General features: G+C 46.6%; 1 protein-coding gene across 1 annotated transcript in view; it reads right to left on the minus strand.

Moving 5' to 3' along the window:
• NGEF (neuronal guanine nucleotide exchange factor) overlaps window positions 1-21,437 on the minus strand; it is a 37,120-nt gene that overhangs the window by 5,147 nt on the left and 10,536 nt on the right. Inside the window, exons 3-11 of the mRNA XM_065640334.1 lie at window positions 18,300-18,476; window positions 18,078-18,190; window positions 13,419-13,693; window positions 7,292-7,452; window positions 6,917-7,069; window positions 4,791-4,920; window positions 4,035-4,109; window positions 2,144-2,233; window positions 332-495 (exon numbers count right to left, since the gene is read on the minus strand). Coding sequence (XP_065496406.1) covers window positions 332-495; window positions 2,144-2,233; window positions 4,035-4,109; window positions 4,791-4,920; window positions 6,917-7,069; window positions 7,292-7,452; window positions 13,419-13,693; window positions 18,078-18,190; window positions 18,300-18,476 — 1,338 coding nt within the window. The remainder of the gene's footprint in view (window positions 1-331; window positions 496-2,143; window positions 2,234-4,034; window positions 4,110-4,790; window positions 4,921-6,916; window positions 7,070-7,291; window positions 7,453-13,418; window positions 13,694-18,077; window positions 18,191-18,299; window positions 18,477-21,437) is intronic.

Below are 21,437 nucleotides of genomic sequence, written 5' to 3' on the forward strand. Positions count from 1 at the left end.
TGTTCTTCAGGCAACGATGAGTCAAAAATCACTTCTTGTCAGGAAGACAGGCCTCTGGGATCAGCCCACCAGTTGCTGTAATTCACTGCTGCTCTGCAGACACCGGTGGATGCGCGTACCCTGCTGGGAGACCTGGCCTGGAATCTGCTCGAGTCCTGTTTGCCATGAATTTTAGGCTGCAGAGCTGTGCCACCCATGAAGGGTCAACTGTACTTGAAGGTGAGGCGGCTGCCGGGGGACAGGATGGGGACACAGCATCACAGCTTGGATGAGCCCAGGGGTGAGGAGGACTAACAAAGTACCTCATGTACTACCTGAATTTTGCACTCACCCAGGAATTTGCCGACAAATTACCAGCAGATCGTTGAAAAGGAACAAGTAGATTTCTCTGAAGAGTTTCTTGGTGCGAAGCGTTCGCGATGTCTTCGGACCGTTCATTTGCTGCAATTCCCCCTGCTTCAGCAGCCAGCGGGAGTGAGAGATGATGGGCACAGACTGGAAGTGAGGAAAAGATGGCAAAGATCAGCAAAACAGCAAAAATGTCATGGGCTTGTGTGGGCAAGATGCTGCAAGCACCAGGATGTGTAAAAGGAAGGGTGGTGAGCTTCCATCCCCACCTCTTGCAGCGCAGAGGAGGGAGCAGAGCTGCATGGAGAGGGCAGGGTGCTCTGCCGCCCATACCACAGCCCAGCACAGCATGACAGCTCGGACAGGGATGTGGCAGGGGCCCAAAAATGAACAAAAATACTCCAGGACAGCAATGCTGGAGTGCCAAGGGCTGGATTCAAATACCAGGGTACACCCTGCACAGCCAGATCCATCCCTGGGGGATCTCATGTCTCATCACCTGGGCTGAGCCTTCCTGGTCAGGGAGACTGACTTTCAAAAAACCCGTATTTGGCCTTTTGGCTATAAGAAAAACAAACAGGTTAAACAGATTCTCACTGGTTGGGTCTGTCCCAGCCAGGAGAAGAAACTGTCCAAGCAGCCACAACAGCACTTCTGCTGGAGTTTTACCACACGCTGTGCTAAAAACAAGAAGCCGAGAACAAAGCACATCTTGTATTAGAAGAACACTAAAAGTCAAACTGAAATATTGGAAAATACTCGTGTAAATGCTACTCTTTCCACTTTTGTTCCCTCCCTGGGTTTGTCACATGCACGGTGGCACAGTCTTTCCACACTCTTGTGCTATTGTCACCAGAGGAGCCCTGCCAGTGCCCATGGCAGACCTGCTCCAGGCATCAACCCGCTCCTGTCATTACAGCTTTGGCTTTACAGGACCTGAAGGCAGCCTCGTAGATACACCAAGCTAGCGCTGTCCTGCGGACTGTGATCTAGCCCTGACACACTGGTAAAGTGCTCTGGAAAAATCAAGTTCTTGGGCGCACAGTGTGACTTTCCAAATAAATTGTCTCAATTTTTTTTTGCTTTGGTTGTTCAGGTACACAAAAAGGTTGCTGGGAAGTTAAGTATGCTCCTTAAAGTTTGTGAAGCAGACAGATCTGAGAAGCACCTCCACAGCACTCAGGAATTGGCATCTGCATATTCAGCACTGACGTTTCGTGACAAATGTTAAATGAGATCTGGTCAGGCATCCCTAGATATTGATTCAGACATTCCATGCGTGGAGCCAAAATACGTCATCAGCAGGTAATTAGAGACTGTACATAATGCATAAATGCAAGGATGGACTAAAATAGTGGGACAGTCTTCATTTTGGTATTTTCTAGCTTTGAAGTGTTTTGCTTTGTAGCTTCCACCTTCCTTTAATGTCATTTGTTATGTAAAGTAACGGCTGGAAGCTGACCTGCATTTTGGAGAGAGGTGAGAGGGAAGAACCAGAACCAAGTGCTGGAGCAGCAGGCAATTTGACGCCAGCGTATCACATCTGTGTGCACGCACAACATGCTGGTCTCAATGCCACCCCTGGCATCTGCAGCACGTGTGCATGGAGATCCACGCACGGATGCAGTGCCCAGAGCAGCAGCCTCTTCAAAGGCTTTGGGGGATCAGTGTGGCCCAGGCCACCACCAAACACTCGCTAACAGGAGTGCGACTGGGTTAGGACTGCTGCGTACATGTGCACATCTGGATGCCGTTGTTTTGGTGTTTGCAGAGGGCTACCAGCCCATGCTTATACCTTGATCTTGAATTCCAGTTTCTTCTGGATGCTGATCATCTGCTCTGTTCGGCTCATCTTCCTGACACCTTCGTTACATGCTTTCACCACCTGGGAAAGAGAGAATAGAAGGATTTGTCTCCAGTGACCTAAAGCAGGTTAAGTGATGACAGCAGCACAGAAAGGCCTGACTGTGACAGGGTAAGTGCTCTGCTAGAACTGGAATTGACTAAGCCAAGCTCTTCTATCAGCACTGTATTTGCATGAAAAAAGAGATGAAAAAAAGCCGAAAACAAAAACAAAAAAACAACAAAACAAACAACAAAACAAACAAAAAGCCAACCAACACCCAGATGTTATAGCTGGAAGCTAAATATGAGAGGACAGGTTAGATGGCTGCAGTCAGTTACTGAATGACACAGCATTAACCAACATTCCTGGTTGCACAGCAAAGGGAACAGCTCATTTTCCAGATCCTGATACACCATGTATCTCATCTTCCTAGACCCCGACACTTGAAAAGAAGTACACATGCAGAATCATCTTCAAGAAGAGAACGAAGCCAAAGACCTTCACTTCAAAGATGCAAATGCTGTGGTTCTGCCAAGCAGCACCAGATGCCAGGGCTGTCAAACGTCCCAGGGAAAGAGACGTTCATCACACAGAGCCCAGCTGTGTTCTGAGGACAAACTTGGAACTGAAAAGCCACAAGCAACGTGCAGGCACCACCCTCTTACAGGGACCTTAACCTAGATGCCACTGCCTGTTTCATAAGGAGCAACTCTCTTGAGAACTGGCTAGGCAGAAAAATTACTCTGGAGAACAAGCTCCACTTTGTGCTCTGTTTCTGCTACTCAAATTCCACCAGAATATTAGGAATAGAAACAATGATCAGCTCATACTTCTCAAATAGGATATCTACAGAGAAAATAAGCACCAGATGACCTCTGCTGTGATGCCTGTACCTAGGTGGACATTAGGCATCTGAACTTAAACACAGATAAGTAACTATCCAAAGAGAGTCATGGAATTGATCATGAGTCACTGAAAGATGAATGTAAAAAGAGCATTTTTCCAGCAGCAGTTGTAGTCACCTGCATACCACAGGAACAGCCTTTTGGCTGATGGAAAAACAACTTGCTACCAGATAGACCACAAGAGATTCTGCAAATAGCAAGTAATGCAGAATATTTTTCATCGATAAGGCCTCTGTCTTTATCGCTAGCGATCTCTGAAGTGTGTACTTCCTAGATGAGTTCAGGGCAAATCATGCCCTGTCCCAGCCCACATAGCTGCCAGTTCTATCCAGGTCATTCAGATCCGTAGCCTGGAGGTGGGATCACCCTGTCTGACTGTGTCAGGAACCGCCCAGATAGAAAACATCCTAATGCCTTCCTGGTGTTCTGTACACAGCAGTAACCAGCACAACCGAACACCACACCTACCTACCAGCTTCAGAGAAGAGAGATAAAAGCAGGCGTGAGTGCTTCATTAAGAAACTGTTATTCTAGGCCAGAAGAAGTAGTGTGCTGTATCGGAGGAACCTGACACAGTTGTACTCCACTGCCTCTTGCAGCTAATTATATCTCTCAGTGGGATCCATCACCTTCAGGTATCTGCAAAAATTTGTATTCTTGAAGAACCTCAAGGGAAAACGTTCTCTTTGCCCTTTCCTACAGCAGAAACATACAGGTCTGTTGTTAGCAAGGGATTCCTCATCGCTGACATCCAAGTCCTGCTCAATTAGTCCTTCCAGAGCAAGAAAGAGTTTAAAAAAAAAAAAAAAACCTCTTGAAACGCAGTGACAGGATTCAAGGGGACAGCACCAGGCGTGAATATAGTTTGTAAGTCTTTTCTAGGGGGAGCATGATGGTTTAATCTTCACAGCCTTCAGTTAAAAATTCAAACTTACTGTTTCCAGTTCTTTATGTGCGTCCAGGGCAGTGGTTTCTCTGTCAGACTTCTCTTCTACTTTCTTCAAAATATTCTGCAGGGCAGGAAAGGCTGTGTTAACTCTGATCCCAATCTGACAGCACAGAAAACTTTTTGCTAGCCTCAGAGTTATTTCTGGCCATCAGCCTAATTACAGAATGGGTGACAGAGTACAGTGACTGTCACCTCTTAGTTCCTCTTTTTCATTAAAACCTGTTCCCATCCGATCTTATTTCCAAAAGAAATAGAGCAGGCAGGCTCCTATTTCATAAAAATAAATGAATAAATAAAACTAGCTAGAGCTGGCACTAACAGACAGTGCTACTGGTAATCCCAGTGGGCTGAGACCATTTGGGACTGAGCTGTTTCCTCATCCCCAGAAGCACGTCCTCCAGCACAGGGTTTAGACCAGCTGGCTGACAGAGTCTGGTCCAAGCAGCCATGATGTAGAGTTGGAGTGTTGCTACCCCTTCTAGCAGCTTGACAAATTTGCTACTCAAGTCTTTTGCTCAGTAAAAGCTACCCAGCAAATTCAATGCTAATTTGGGGATGGTTTCTGAGTGACTGAAATATTTTTTTTCCATAGTTGTTGAGAATGTCTGATTTTACAGAAAGGCTTCACCCAGCTCTAGGGTTGATTGTGGCTGTATCTAAGCCTCATACACAACTGTTGGACAGGAGAATTCCAGGAGTGATCCAGAAGAACACTGGGAGAGATACAAGAGCAAAACTCTACCTGCACCAGCAGCTTGAGCCGAGTGATCCTTTGAAATGGCAGAATCAGGAAGGAAGAAAAGGACAGGCCTTTGCACTTGGGATCCAGCTCCAGCTGTGAAATCACTTCCCGGAAAGCTGGCTTGTCCTGGCTGAGAGGAGAGGGAGGGAGAAGGTGAGGACTGTGCTACCCTGCCTGTAACTCCGGTGTGGGGCTGGTGACCCAAAAGCAGCTTGGTCCCAGAGACAGCATCTGCCTGGCCTCTCCCAATCAGAAAAAAGACAGGAGGAGGGCACTGAATGCTTCTAGGTGTATTTTAGTTTAAATCTAGACCTATTTATAGTGCTGGGGGAGGAAAAAAAATAGACTTTTTAATGTACAAGCCATGGTAGTGTTCACATGTGTTAGCACATCCAGCTCAGCAGCATATGCTGCGTGCGTAGGTGTGTGTGAATGGGGTGTGTGTCCAAGTAGATGAGTCAGAGGCATAATTATGTATTTTTACACAGTTGGAACTCTGTGACAAGGTGAAGCTCACGCAGTCGTAAGAACAAGGCAAAGCCACAAAACCAGCTCGAGCTTGGCTACTCCTGCCAGCTTCACCAGAGGATGGAAATCATTATCTGGCCTGAGAAGGTCGGGGCCATGCCTGGGCTGTCCCTGACGGTGTCCCCCGCAGATGACGGCATTGCTGGGCCATGGACAGCACAGCACAGAGCAGCCTCAGGAGCCCCAGCTGCTGTTGTCAAAGCCTCTTGGCAGCTGTGGGGCCCTGGGGAAGACTTAGGAGGCCTGGCTGGCAGAAACAGCATGGATGAGAAGAGATTGCTAACTATGCAAAACCTGGTTTTACCACGTGTAAGTCCTAATGATCCCAGAGCAGCCATTGTACGTGTTTCTCCGTGTGGCAGCAGGTCCTTGTGTGATGGTGTCACTCTCCAGTGTGCAAGTGTCCGGGGAACAGCCAAATTCTTGTGCTAGCTGGGAGTCTGTGGGAATCTGTTCAATTGCTGCATTATCCCACAGACAAAAAAAAAAATGCTGTCCTCTAAATTCATATCTAGGAATGCCTCCATCTCCAACAGGTCCTTTTCACAGAATCATAGAATGTCCTGAGTTGGAGGGGACCCACAAGGATCATAGAGTCCAACCCGATGGAGTTGGAGGTCAAGCTCATGTAACCCAGCCTATTGCTGTTTTGCTTCTGAGTGGTTAGCTAATGGCTCCAGGCAAACCATTTATATTCTGCAGCTATGTTGCTCACCTCCGACCGAAGGAAATCCTGTGGTATCCTCCTTTTGGAGAGAACAGTTGGCCAAGTTCAACAAGGCCCCTTAAAGTGTGGGGTTTTTGCCTCAAAGGATGGAGAGCATAGAAAGGAAAGGATTAAGGCTTGTTACACTCATTACACTCCCCTGAAGCAGCTGCTGCTCTGGGCAGGAAATACAGTGCAGCGTATGCAATGGGCTGTCCTGAAAGAATCCAGGACATTGTAACTAAAAATTCATTCCCCTGCTCAAAGACAAGCTTGTAGGGCACTCTTTGTTTAGAGCTGGTGTAAGAGAATTCCTACTGGACCAAAAGACTTGCTAAACTTGAAAAATACTGCAAAAATATCTTGGATTATATCCTCAGGCCTCGTAAACATCTGTGTGCGTAACACCAGAATGTGAAGAAAATGTTTTTTTTTTCCTTTAAAGAAAATTCTGTTGTTCTTAAAAAAAAAAATCTCATTTTTTGGGAAGTTCAAATGCCTTGCTGAGAAGCTTTGGAAAAGCATTGGCTGTTCCTGTCATCAGAGAGCTGTATTGTATTCTTGGCCTTTCAATCTCTTATCTCTACTTGCAATTTAAAAATATATAAGTTTCACAAGTGTGTGTCCCTGTGTACGCCATACATATTTCCCCCAGTTGGGAACTGCTGGCTCTGAATTTACTTGCTATGATACTTGCATACTATATCACCCCATCCTTACCCTAAAGCCTTTTAATTGTGTTTTCTTTTTATAGATGCAGTGAAAAGTCAGTGAAATGGGAAATCCTGTTTCTGTACTATCTAGCCCTTTGTCATCGATATCAAAATTAAAGCTAAATCCATGGCCTATACAATCTTTGCAAAATAATTTAGCATCAAGCACTGGAACTCACAGAAGCTGCTTGTAAGCTCTCTCCTGGTAGGTCTGGTTGGAGACGTAGGTGATGTACACGGAGAAGTGATTAACTGTATGCTGGTAGACAATATCACACACGTCCGAGATCACAATATTCTCCTCCACCCGCTGCTCGAGGTCCAGCAGGAAGCTAGATGAGAAACCCAGCACTCATTAATTGTTGTGACCTGTCTGTTCCAGGTAATTCCTAGAAGCAGCCCTTGGGGTTCAAATCTATGAATGTGTCCACAGACTCTTTGAAAAGACTGTGAGTAACAGACTGCCCCTAGTCAGCTCCTCTGTCCCCCTACAAATGAGATCAGCTACAGCGATGCCGTTCAGCTGGACCGAAATCCAGCAGCAGTTGTCTTACCGCTCACTGACTGCCATGACGTCCAGGACGTTGGAGAAGAGGATGTGTGCCTCAGATGGGTGTAAGATCTTTTTCAGACGTTCGTTCTCCATGAAGTGAGACACCAGCAGGTTCAGACTCTTGTAATATGATGCTTCGGAAGTAACCAGCTCAAACATGGCCTGGAGGAGAATCCCAAAGAAGGAAATCAGCAGGTACCTTCTACTTTTATGGAGAGGTGCATGCAGTGTTAATGAGAACATTTGTGCTGCGCAGTCATGGACCTGGCACCCACCCTCCAGGCCAAGAGTACTGGGAGAGGTAAGCATGTGATGGCGTTTCCCGTGTGTTACATAGCATAGTGACTTGAACAGAGAAGATTTCCTCCCAAAACCATCAGCCCTGGCTTCTTCTGCCTCCTTCCCAAGTTGTTTAACCACATTTTCTTCCACTGAATCTCTTCGGCAGAACTATCTTTTTCTCATCGTATATATCTCATGATATAATATAAGCAGTCTGAGTTTGTGCACATGCACACACACAAGGACTTCGTGGCCTCTCCCCTTCCCTCCTGGCATCGCTCAGCCCTGACCCGAGGCTGCCCCAGGCACCAGCCCCCCTATGCCACTTGTCACCATCCTGCACTTTCATTTTTCGGCACGTTCCCCGGGGCAGCCCCCATGTACCCTCCAACCCCTGCTGATCACAACAGCGCTGGCTTCTATCTCTGCTCATTGTGGCTTATTGTGCCACCCAGGAGGGTCTCCTTGTACCCTCTACACTCTTCCTTTTTTTTTTTTTTTTTAATAAAAAGCCATGGTTTGGGGCTGGGCTGCACAGCACACTGCGGTCCTGCTGTGCGACACGGGGTCCTTGAGTCAGTTAATACAAACACATGGATAAGTCAAATGATTTCTAAATTTCAGCCCTTTTCCTGTTAGAAAACTCTGGAGCAAAGCCTGGCTTCCTCAGGCCAGGGATGTGGTCTGGGGAAGCAGAAAGACAAATTGGTGGTTTGGTTCAGAGATAAAAAACAATTCCATGAGAAGAGATGTAAAACCTGCAAGGACAGTCCACTGTTACCACACAGAGCTCCCTTACTCTACAGGCAACTCCTTGTTGTCTTTGTTCAGAGGTAGGTAAAAAAGGTGATTATTTACACAACAGCCGAATCCTTGGGCTGGCCCGTGCTGCCGCTACTGAAAAGGAACCTTTTGGTAGGTTGGTGAAAATCTCGCTTCCTCAAACCTAAAGCTGCTCAGAGCCTCGAGCTCTTTTTTGGGGGGATTTTTTTTCTTCTTAAGGAAGTTATCTGAACATCTCTGAGCAGTTGTTTGCTTTTTCCTGGAAATATTGCTATGCATCACAGAAAACCCTGAGGTACAGACACCTGGGTTACATTCCCGACGCTGTGCTGCAGTCCAAGATCTAGGAGGACAGGCAGAGAAAGGAGGGACTGTTACTCAATCCAGAGCTGCTAAAATACCAGTTGAATTGACATTTCAGCTTCTTGCGGGGTTGGTAGCCTGGGAAATGTCCCCAGTGGGCAGTTAAGTCCAACAGGCGGTCCTTTCCTGCACCAGAGACGGAAGCTGTGCCTGCACAGCTCCTGGAACGGAGACAGAGCAAAGGGTGTGAGTAGAAATGAACGTGCTTGGTCAGTGTAGGTGCAATAGGTGGTGTTTGAGGAATAAGAGGATGTCTGATTTTTCAAGGCCAGATTCCCAATGAGAAAAGTGGAGGAGTATTGGCTCAGCTTCACCTGGTGAACCTGAGAGAGAACCCATCTCTTTCTCTCTCTAAATGACTGGCTCGGTCCTAAATGCACCTCTTTACAGCTTTAACTGTAGCTTTTCATTTGATTAACAAGAAGTGGAAATAGGCAAAGATCCAATGAAGAGTAAGGTATGACACACTGAGAGAGCCTGTCCCTTCCAGATATGCTGAGGATCGATACCACCACTCAATTTGCACTGCAGCTTTCCAGAACTCCAAGCCAGGATGGTCTGAAATGATCTCTTCGAAGCAGGACGGACGCTGTTCCATCAGTCCTCTGCCTCATAACTTAATGAAATCTCATAGTCACGTAAAAGCTATACTAATTGTTTTCATTGCTTATGTTTCGGCAGAGAGACTGAGAAAGGAAAGGAGAAGTGCAGTCTAAGGAAGAAGGAAATGTAGAAGATAAAGGAGAAAAAGTCAGAGTCACCAAAGAGTAAGTAATCGTACAGGCTATGTTTCTACTGAGACAATATGGTGCTTTATTGGAGATACCTGTTCCCAATGGCCCTGCTCTTTGTGTAAACTGCTGGGTAAGAAGGGGAATTCTGGTCTAGTGGAGGAGGGATGTTGTTCTGATCCGATGCCACGGCATTGCCTGGGACCAGCTCTCAGACCCAGTTGCCTTCACAGGGCCAGTCTGACATCCACCTGCTAGAAGTGCAGGTCTGGAGGTTTGAAATCGAAGGTTTGCTCAAAGAAGGAATGGAAACTAAATATTTTCTGAATGCTTTTGTGAAAATGGAAGAAGAGAGAAAGACTGCCTACCTATCAAATGCGCTGTTCCACGTGGAGGACATGTCACCAGTGCGCACAATCAGGTTCAAGTCTCCCTTTTGCTTGAGCAAAGAATATTTTCAGAGCAGCAGCTCTCTGATCTAAATTCACACCATGACACATGGTGCAGATTAGTCTGTCTCTGCCCCTTTTTTCTAACACCAAAATGACCTGAATTCAAGTAATCTCTAGCAAAAACTTTATCAAAGCTCACACATCTCAGCAAAAATGGTTCAGTTCAAAGACTGAGAATACTTTGCCAAACTATTTTTATTAGTAAATTGTTTTGGGCAAGTTCCACTCAGCTTGGAATCTCCTAAAACACAGAAGATTAACACGGTGTAGGAAAACCAATACAGTTAGCCAGCAGAAAATGACAAAATGAAGAAACTATACAGTAAATAAAACAAGGACAAAAGTAGAGAACCAAACTGGGAAAGAGGAATAGACCAGAGCCACTCCACAAAAAGGCCATACCAATATCTAAGTTAAAGTTCATGCTGAAAGAGGTTTCACTGATTAAATGTTCCTTCTAATCTCAGGATCATTGCCTCTTCAGAGCCTAGTACCTTGGGGACAGAATTTGTTTTAACCCAAGTCACACGTAAGACAGGGAGTGTTTTCTCTCTGGTCACTTGTTCCTCTTGCCACATACACGTTGCCTGTAATTTCCTCCACATTGACTCCATGTCAGAACCCAAACAGCATTTTTTCGGCTTGTTCTTGCATCATTACATTTTCTCGATAGTTAAAAGAAAGCCCTTGGTGACTCAAGTTTTGCTGTGTTTGATGCTCAACAGATGTCTGGATAATTAAAACCACCCTATCAATGACTTAGTTATTTCAGATAATTACTCCAGTAGCACATAATTTTCATATCTCCCTGACCTCAGTGGTCTGTAACATCTTTTGCCTTTTTTTTTTTTCTCTTCCTTTTCCTGCATTTGCACCCACATTTTTTGTGACACTTCCAGTTGATGTTTTACATCTTGCTACTCTGGCATTCGCTTCAGACGGAAAAGGCTGGCACTGGCGTGGCAGAGGTCACCTGTCTGAATTCTGTTTGAGTTCCCCCAGCTAATGGGCCATACTGCAACATTGTTTTCCTGAAATTGCGGGGGGGGGGGGGGTGGGGGGGGTGGATGTGGGGGGTTGTTTTTTGGTTTTGAGGGGTTTTTTTCCTTTCTGAAACTCCATTTTCTGGCTCATTTGTTCCAATGGAGAAAATAACAAATTGCTTCCGTAACACTTTTGAAGCATCTGTTGCTCTTCCAGTCAAGTTTCTTGTTTTGATGCTTGAAAAACACCCTTTTCTTGTTTTTTATCTTCTACTGATAACCCACTTAGTCATTTTCTGTCCTTGTCAATAACAGAGACCTGATGCCTGTTCTTGTCTCTTATTTTGCAGGTGACGGGCAGATGAACAACTTATTCTCTGACTGTTTAAACCCTGCTCCATCACAGCTGTGGTGACATCCCCTTCCTCAGCTGTGAACAGGGATGTTTGCTTCAACTTTCTTTCCATTTGTGTACTGAGATTCCTCCCTGTGGTCTGAAGAATACTCTTGTTCTACCTTTCCTGGCTGAAGAGCTGCAAGCTCTTCTAGTCCCTGTGTTTACCATGGCTTTGAAGATAAAGTGGGTCAGAAAGGTAAGATTTCTGTCCTTAAGGCACTTACTCCAGAATTTTTGCTGCCCTGCACTTCAAGTAAATTCTTCCAACTCTCCTTCATGAAGCTGAACACTTTCTATTCACTTAATCTCATCTCGCACTCCCAATTCACATCCAACGTGAGTACAGTTCCAGCACTGCAGGAGTAAGCAGTGTTCGCTTACAGCAAGGATGAATTCAGCATCATCTCTTTAATGGCCTCGATGATTTCTCCAGCCCTCCTGGTTTTCTGTCCTTGACTCTTCTCACAAAGCAAATTCTCCACTTCATCTATTCAACGTTCAGCCAATTTCACAGCTTTCTGGCTTGGAGCAGTTTTATAATCTCTTACTGTGCTAATCCCAGAACAAACAGGAAGAAAATTTCAGCTCTGATAAATTAACATTGGGGAAAGCACAGCACTTCTTTAAGGCAGCACTGTCCCATCTCCATCTGCTTTATTTCTGTTGTTATTTAAGCCGAGTGAAGAAAATTCAGCACACTTAATGTTGTGATTTAGCAGCACAGAGGTTTCTTTTCCTTAAAACACCTACAGGTAATGAATGTAACTCAACAGGAATGGCACGTTTTGAAATCTATAAGGCAAACTTTTAAGCGAATGTTTCTCCGTAAAAGACTCTTCATTTCAAAGCAGATAGAAGGAGAAAAGCTTGTAATTTTTTCAGATGGCAGATTGTGTTTGTAATGCTGGCAGTGAGAAGTACCGTGTTTTGCCAGGTAAACAGAACAAATCTGATATGGAAATAACCAGTGCAGCAGAACACGGAAAAGCAACAGATCATTTTAGTTGCCTTCAGCCATAACCCTGACATACAACAGCCTGTGCTGCCCGCCCAAGTGACCCTGTAGAAACACCAGTCCCCTCCAAAACACAGCCCTGCGGTTCACAGGACGAGCCTCTCCAGGGAAACAGTGAAATTACAGCCTTGGCACCACATACACAAGGGATTCATAGATGTTGATTGTGCAAATGCCAGTGAACTTCGGATGAAGTGCTCACACCCCGAGATGTTCTCCAGCGCTGGGGGTACAACCCCACGAGCCAGGGCTGAACAGACATTCCGCCACAGCGGTCTCGCCAGAAGTGATCCCAGCGCAGGAGTGTAATGGGACTCACAGGATCCAGCCTGTGAAGGTTCATTGCTTGTATTATTAATACAACACCACACACCCAATGGGTCTTGTTCGTCTCCACTGCTGGCTACGAATGCAGGGCAATGCATTGACAAAGCGCTCACGCTCCCCATGCTACTCAAAACAGTAACCAGCTGTAAATTGTTGTGTGACTGATGTTTTCATTAATTGTGGCAGCTACTGCCACCTACTCCTTTCACTGTTTCAGGCAGCCCTATAAATTACCAATGTATGACCCTTAAACAGTGATGTCACTAGACTGTATGGCTAAAATGCAAATATACCTGTCATTATTTTTTACTGTTTTGCATAAGGCTCCAAGTAACAATGTTTAAAAATAAGGACGCTTATCAATTTCCATCTCTTCCCTTTCTGCTAATGCTATCATACTTAAAACAGATTACAGTTGACTATTAAACTCTTCTAAGATTTCTGGTGGAAAGTATGTAGCCTGCTAGTAACTTCAGAAGAGGATTAATGTGCACTGCAAGAGCCTCTTTGTTATCTCTCCCTTCCTTTTATATTGCTCCTAACACTGAACCAGAAAAGGAAAAACAAGTTCTTTTTTGCTACAGAAATGTCCAGCGGCAATAGCATATAGAATAACATGTATAGTTTCGAAAAAAGAGTGGCGCTAACCAGTACAACACAGAAAAGTACTCGGTAGGGCAAGGCTTCTCTGTAACTGCTATGAAGTTTTTCATTTTAAAATCTTGATCGTTTCACTTAATTCTCTCCCTTTCAAGCAGCAACCCAGTTAAGAAACACTCCACCTTCCCCCATTACCTCCTGCAGCTTGATCTCGTCTGGCTGGAGGATGCTGAGGACCCCGCTGCTCCGGATCTCGGGAAGATCCTGCCATAAGTTGAACCTGGAGTTGGAGTTCCTCAGCAAACTGATCTGCGGTGGAGCTTTGTTTTCGGTTGTACTTGTAGGTTCTGCTTCAGGTGGGGTTTCCTCGCTGGGTGAACTCTCCTCGGGGTCTGTCTGTGAATCCTGCAGTCGCCTGGTTTCAATCTCCTGGCGCGTAGATTTATCTCGATATTCCTGATACAAGAGCCCTAGGAGGTAACACAACAGGTCTGCGAGGTTACAGCTGAACAAAAGACTAGAAATGTGTTGTGGGAAAGGGAATTTGTTTTGCATTAGTTCACCTCAGCAGAGGTAACAGAGATCCCGTCCGCGCTGAGTGAAGAAGCCAATTATGGCATTCCTATTTGAGCCCAAAGTGGAAACTATAAATGGAAGGCCATTTCTGAATCTAAAGTGTTGTCAACAATCTGCTCTCACAAAACATTTAGTAACACAGTCAGATGAATCTATGATCAATTGGAAGACATAAAGCAGCAGTTTATTTGCCAGGCTTCTAAATGGTTCTTTAAAACCTTGATTTTCTCTGCAGTATTATTATGTTACAAGTTATATAGATTGACAAGTATGTGTAAGTATATGTCTGGAAAAGTAGTAATGCACACACCAAAACTACTGTAAAGGAGCAATTTGACGGCCACGAGAAAATCCTTACGGAGGAAACACTAGGCAGCTGTTAGGGCATTAGGTTAAAGCACTGGGACAATGAGCTACAGTTACCAGTTTGTTTTGGTATTGACTTTGTGGTTAACCTTGGATGTGTTGCTTAATTTCCTTCTGTTTTCCTTCTCAGTCTCTACAATGATTGAAGATAATTAACATTCAAAAGGTACCTGAATGCCACACCACTAAGGAAAAGGCTCTAAATTCACACCATCTTGTAGCACTTCAATCACATGAGGTGTCTTCTGAGTTTCAATTACCAAGTTCAGGAGCAGATGAAGTTGCACAGAATTTGCCCCCACTCCTGGTTTCAACTGACAGCACAAAAAAGGTAGGAATCCTGAAATTCCTTGGCCATCTTTACAAGATCCTGTGTCCCTCCTAGGGCTTGCCAACTGTCCCATTTCTCTTACTGAGCCATCTGTAGGACCCAGAATATTAATTGTTTGAATATAAAATGTAATTTAGAAGAGATGAAAAGATGAGACAGCACAAGCCTGCTCTGAGTCACTCTCTTCACTTACTCAAATTGCAGGAGCGCAATTTACATTATCTCCCTTGGTTTACACCTGAATCGGAAAGTGTAACATGAATGAATAAAGCGAAAAGTCCTTGATGTTAAAAACAAACAAAACAACTACATGATTTGTCTGAGTCATTAGGGGTTATAATCTATCTATTCACGTGCACTCACGATATTGGATGCCAGAAGCAGATTCTGTGTGTAATAAGGTGACAGACAACTGGGTCAGGAGTTTGCCTAGGGAGGGCAGAAACAGAGCTGTTACTGCCTATTAAATCTCTGTGCCAGTTTTCATGAGGCTAGTACCAGTCTCTGTTAAAACTATTTCAGAAATATGCTGGGGAAAAGCGGAGGCACAAGGACAGAAGTACCGCAGTCTGTGAGTGTATCCTGTTATCTGTTCTCCCTGGAAAGATGTTCGGCACCGGATTAAAATAGCAATAAGGGTAGCTGTGCCTAGGAAACCATACAGTCTTCTGTTAGCTTCCTACACGATAACCAAAGAGAGGAGACTTCCCCTGAAGTTTTGCATGCTGCTGCTACTTATATAATTTCTCTCTGCATCAGCTAGGCTTATATGGCTTTCCTAAGGATTTCTGCCTGTTCTTTAGTACCGGTGAGGGTGCTGAGCATGTGGTGGGGTGGAAAGGCTCCTTGAATGGAGCAGAGAGCCTGCTCAATGGGAGCTGCTTTCAGGGTCCTGGTCTGTAAGCTCAGCCCGTGCTCGCAGGCTCTGGCTTCTGCCGCACTGAACTGCACAGGGAAACTGGAGCATAATCTGTTTTACTCATATTGGAGATAATTCTAGTTGCAGTGTCTGATCGTGCAGCCATGTTGTGCTGGCATGTCTGCCCTGCAACTCAGAGGCAAGAAAGGATATTTTGAGTAAGGGGGATTTAGTCCCCCTCACGCAGATCTGAAGAGCAGCCTGTTAGAAAAGATCCTCAAGACAAATTCCCCCCTTGCTTTTAAGGAAATGAAACCCAGACAATGAAACTTGATTTTGTTTCCAGGTTCCCTGTCTGACCAACCAAACAGACAAGACCTATGGAGCCTTCAGTGACAGATGAAGGCAAATATGGACACAGGGAGATCTGACGAACTAAAGGCATCTACCACCAGAACTCATTCAGAAATGACAGCAAGGTAACCTGTTTGAAAGGGAGCTGAAGAGCAACTGGCTGAAGCTCTACCACAGGCAGCAATATGGAGATGAAGCAGAAAGGTGACACCAGGAAAAAAGACAGGTACATGTTTAGGCAGAAGGATGGGAAGAAACAAAGAGGGTTGCACTAGCAAGGATAAAAATATCCTCGCTATCTTGGTGTAAAAGGTACCACCCATATGTTGGTAAGAGGTTACAATGGGTAGAGCAAAGGTTTAAATGAGAGAGAGAGGGACAAGCTATAGATGAAACAGGAGATGCTCACAGCACAGGATGGGTGGCAGAACAGATGCAAGGTCAGGGAACAGGGTTTTGACAAGTAGAAAGGAGAGCAATACATCTGGAACCTGTCTGAATCTGTAGAATGAAGCTCAGATCCATAGTTGAATGTAACTCAGAAGATATGATGATTTAGTAAATGCTTGCATTTAGTAATAGAACATGTACAAAATGTTACAGACCTGTATAAGCTTCATCCATTGCTTAATGTCCCAGTTGTCCCTACTGTGACCTGGCTACAGGTTAATGGTGTGGTCAGAGCATGGATTTGGTGTTGCCTCTTAAGTGGTTAAGGCTGATCTTCCTAAGGCGTGTTTACATAGTGTGTATAGTACATAATAGATTTTTCCCTTTGTGTTTATTCCATTTAATTTTGCTGTCAAAGAGACTTCGCAGCTCTCTCAAAATCTGTGACGGGAATTGAAAAACTAGTTACTAATTATGGAGAATGCTCATCTCAGAGAGTTTGAAGTGCTTTTAAAGTAAACGTTATTACAATGAAAGCTACGTAAAAATCTCAAGAGGTCTAGAGCCATTTTCTCTGAAATTCTCTGCTCCAGTTTCAGGGGAAAAGTCCATTAATGCCTTAAAGGCAGGAGGAAGGGGGAGGGAAGGGAGCGAGTGTGCTCCAGCCATTTGAAATGACCTTTCTGGTGGGGATTAGGGTAGCACCTCTGGTTGTGAAAATCCTGCCTGCTCCACCAAGGTGCAACAGACCTAATTGCAGTTAAACTGACGCGTGCAGAGCTATTGCACAGCTTCCTTCTGATATATGGCACATAAAAATATATACAAATATAGCAACTAGGTTGCTTTGATGTCCTGCTGGTTTTAGTATTTTTATCATGCCTCTTAGCAGCACAGGCCCGGTAAACTGACGATGTGTTGACACATCCGCCTTGGGTGATTAGTACCTACACAGCCAAAACCAAGTCACAGATCTGGCAACATCCATGCCAATTGTTAACCACTTTCCTCCAGAAGGCCCTGAAAGCAGCTGCTCTGTCTGATAGATGCTGGGAGGCTGCTGCTCGTTTTGCACCAGCCTCTCTCCCCAGCACCCTCCCTGCAACTCATGAGAGTTATCTGTGTGATTTTCCCATATAAATTGCTACACTCCTGCCCTCTAGATTCAAGTGTCTTGCAGTTTCACTTCCTGAAATTGAACTGAACTGTTTAAGAATAAAGCTTCTATATTCCCACCATAAAGTCTCCCTCCAGATGGGGCTTAACTTTGCAGTTGCCCAAACCTCTCCGAGGAGTGTCACAATTGAGATGTGGGAAATCAAGCAACAAGCTGCAAAGGTCCTCTCCACATCCCACAAAAAAAAAAAAAACACCAAAAAACCAAACAAACAAAAAACTCAAAAATACCACAAGAGCAAAAGCATAACAATCCTCTCAGGTACCCTCAACTCTGCCTTTACAAAGAGACCACGAATGATAAAATAACTTCTCCGTTGCAAATGCTACGCTGTTACAAATGCGCATAGACCGCGGTGCACACAGCTGATGTCCGACAATCTAATCGACCCAGTAGTTTAGTCTTATGCCTTTTCGAGTATGCAAAATCAGATTTCAGCAGGGGGATGGCTGTAGCCTTAACAATTAATCGCTTTGCAATTACAAGAAGCAATCGTTATTTATGAATGAGGTAAGGTGCTCAATCCCCTGCCACGCAGCGCGCAAACCCGATGCCCCTAAAGCCAGCAAAACGGTTTTGTTTTACGCCGACAGCGAGAGGTTTTTCCCAGCAAGGGCGGGGTGTTGCGTTCCGTGCCGCGGGTTTGGATCTGTCGGGTTTCGGGGTTCCGGGCGGCGGGCGGAGGGACCCGGCCGGGCTCAGGGACCCGGCTCGTGCAGGGGCTGCTGCGCCGCCGCGCGCGCGGGGAGCGGGAAGCGGCGCGAAGTTGTGGGCGCGCGCGGCCGCCGGCCGGCTCCTTACCGATGTGCTCGATCAGGTTCCTCCAGGAGTCGGCCGTCATGGGGTGGGTGGGCGGCGGCCCCTCGGCGGTGGCGGCGGCGGTGGGGCTCTCTTCAGCGGCCGCGGGGGGGTCCCTGCGGGACACAGAAGCATCCTCAGCCGCGGCGGCGGGGCAGCGGCGGGGCGCCCCCCCGCTCCGCCCCGGGCGCGGCCCCTCGCAGCCCACTGTCTTCCCCCGCTCACCTGCCGGGCTGTCCCGCCGAGCCGTCCTGGTCGAGGGCGCAGGCGGCGCTGAGCGCCGCGGCCAGCAGCTCCATGGCCGGCGGCGGCAGGCGGCTGCCGAGCAGCTCCGGCGGCAGCGGCGCGGGGCTGGGGGAGCCCGGGCGGTTGCCACGGTAACGGGGGTAGGAAGGCAGCAGCCTGCGCGGGAGGGAGAGGGGAGCTGTGGCCGCCCCCGGGGCGCCCCCGCGGCCCCCCGAGAGACTCTGAGCCCCCAAACCCCCTCCGAGCCTCCCCAATGCCCTCAGAGCCTCCTCACAGCCCCCTCCAGGCGTCCGTGCGGGTTCTCCCCCTAAAATCTCCAGAGAGCTTCCTCAGAGCCTCCTCGCAGAGCCCCCCTCAAAATCTCCTCAGAGCCTCCCCTCGGACTGCCACCAGCCCCTCTCCGTGTTCCCAGATCTCCTCTGAGCCCCCCCACGAGCTCTGCCAAACCCCCGCGGAGCCCCCTCAGCCTTCCCCAAATCCCCCCCGAGATCCCTCAGAGCCTGTGAGAGTTCCCCCAGCCCCGCTCCTTCAGAGCCCCGCAAACTCAGCCCTCAGAGCTCCCACGACCCATGAGTCCCTCCCGCAGCTCCTCGGAGCCCCCCTAAAATCCTTTCCGAGCCTCCAGGTGCCCCCTCCCCAAACTGCCCTCTCAGAGTCCCTGACCCCCGGCCGCCCCGTTTCACCACCCCTGCCCAGAGACCTCCTCAGTGCCCCAGCTGCCTCCAGCGCTCCAGCGCAGGTTCCTCCTCCACCGGCAGGCTGACTCCCTCCTCCCCAAAAGCCCCCCCAAAAGGCAGCAATCCCTGCCTTAGGGGCCCCCCACCTTCACAGGCACCCCTACCTCCATCCCCCCTGCTCTCCTGCAGATGAGGCTTCTTCCTCAGATGCAGGGAAGCCCCTTCTCCATCCCTTCCGTCCCTCCCCAGCAAGGCACCCTCCCCCAGCAAGCACCCACATACCCCGTCCCACCCCATGCACCAGCCCCTCCATGCACAGCCACCCCACAGCGGGAGGAGGGTCCTACCGTGGCACTGACCTCTCCTCCCTCAGACCTGGGGCATAGCGCTGCCCCCCATCCCCTGCACCTCACTGCCTGTGTGCGGCTGGCACCGGCTGTGAGGGAAAAAAGGGGGTGGGAGAGGGGGGGAACTCTCCTGAATTGCTTCTAGATCTGGTGCATATGGTGCGTTTCTTCTCCGGGAATGAAACCCTGAGATGAAGGAATGTCACTGGGAAACTCTGCCTAATCCCTCCTGCCAGCAGCTGCACCCCTGATTACCCCACAGGATTGACCGCTATTTTCCTCTCCTCCTCTGGCATTGCTTTGCACCCGCTCGGTCATTTCCCCCGTCTCCCTTTCATTAGCGTTGCTACTTCCATAACGATATATTGTCTCGTTTAGGCAGTAAGTATCTTAGTACTCAATGATCTATATCTGTCTTCTTTCAGGTAATTCTTTTTCTGCCTCAGGGATAAATCCTCTTGAGCTCCAGAGTATGGTTACGCCCTTAGATCGGTTTGAGTGTTTGCGGACAGGTTGGGTGCAGCTCTTCCCTACATGTTAGTAACCCTCAGCAAAACAACGTCATCTCCACTACATTGCAACTGAGGAGTTAACAGTCAGAAAACACTCAGCTATTCCTCTTGTTCGCTTTCTCCCTGTTGCATAAATAACCATGTTTTTTTCTGTATGTGATAATGTAATTTATGCAACAACATAAAACCCGTGTGTTGGTCTGTACGTGTAAAATGGTTTCCTTTTTATGATTGTTATATTGGTTTTGTTAAATGATATATTAGGATAGCTTCCAGTCAGCACATGACTATACATTCAGAAAAACTTCAGTTTATGTGAACTAGATCTCATTCTGGCACACAGGAGAGCTCAGTCCTTAAGTCATTAAGAGGCAGAACGGGAGAGAAAAACAGCTGGAAATATTGGTGGAGGGATTTGAGGACTCAGAGAAGACTGTCAGACCAGTCCAGGTCCAGTCCTGGACTGGGATGTCAGAAGGACCAGACAACTGATAAGAAAAATCAGGGTGAGGGTGAGAGCTGGAGCCTGTTTTGCGCTTAGAGAGGCGGCAGAGGAGGACAGCCTGAAAGCTGGGGCTCTACAGGGAGATTGTCGTGGGGTAGATGGTCAATATGGTGTGAAAATGAGTTGTTAGCCATTAAACACCAGGACTAAGGGGCCTGGGGAGACAGGTGAGTGAGGAGGCAGCCAAAACCTTCTAGAAGGCATAAAGCGGCAGAGACTTTCTGAAGCTCAGCCTAATGACTGACGTTTTGGTGGCTTTCTGCCAGGGCAAGAATGTTGTCAAGGGTTTTAGTAAGTGGGTAGGATGCTAAAAATCTTCTTTCTTAGGAAAGAGGAGGGAGGACATTAACTGTACAGAGCCTCTTCGTTATCTTGAATTCTGGAAGAGCAGGGATGCTGTTTACTCTTTTCTAAAGGGAATGACCAAGAGCAGTGGGGAGTTCTTCCCGGTATGCGAAGGGAAGTCATTGCATAGGATCTTACTGACACTGCTAGAGTGAATATATATCTAAACATAACTTTTGGTTGTATCTACTAAAAAAAAATAATCTAGAAATATGTGTTTAGAGTTTAACAGATTCTAACTCCTCACATTGCTTTACTCTTAAGGGTTAAATCTGTTGCAAATTAAAATTTCTTTTTAGAAAAGGTGTCTTTTCAGGATCCTATAACTCGTAATATCACACTGCCTGTCTTCCTTTTTCCTTCAAATTTTCCAAAATAATTTCACTTTTGATCAGAGGCTAAAACCTGAAAAATGTCACTAGAAGTAATAATGATAATAAAAATGTTGGAAGTTATGAAGAGGTGAGACACCAGCTGAGGGTGAAATTCCCCCTGTGGCCATGGGAGGCCACAGCTTGTGTTTTTGTGTCTCAGAGATCTGTTCCACTAGTAGACTAATAGTCTACTTCCTTTAGAACTTTTTTCTTTTTTAATTGTAATTTGGTCTATCAAAACTGTTGCTCGCTCTTCTTTTCCAGGCTTATTCTCGTACTTATGTTGACATACTGAGAATGTCCATAAACAGAACAAGTTTCTGGGAAATACTTTTTCTCCTAAATTACACGACAGTG

Source organism: Caloenas nicobarica, chromosome 8 (assembly GCF_036013445.1).
Source record: "Caloenas nicobarica isolate bCalNic1 chromosome 8, bCalNic1.hap1, whole genome shotgun sequence".
Classification (NCBI taxonomy): domain Eukaryota; kingdom Metazoa; phylum Chordata; class Aves; order Columbiformes; family Columbidae; genus Caloenas; species Caloenas nicobarica.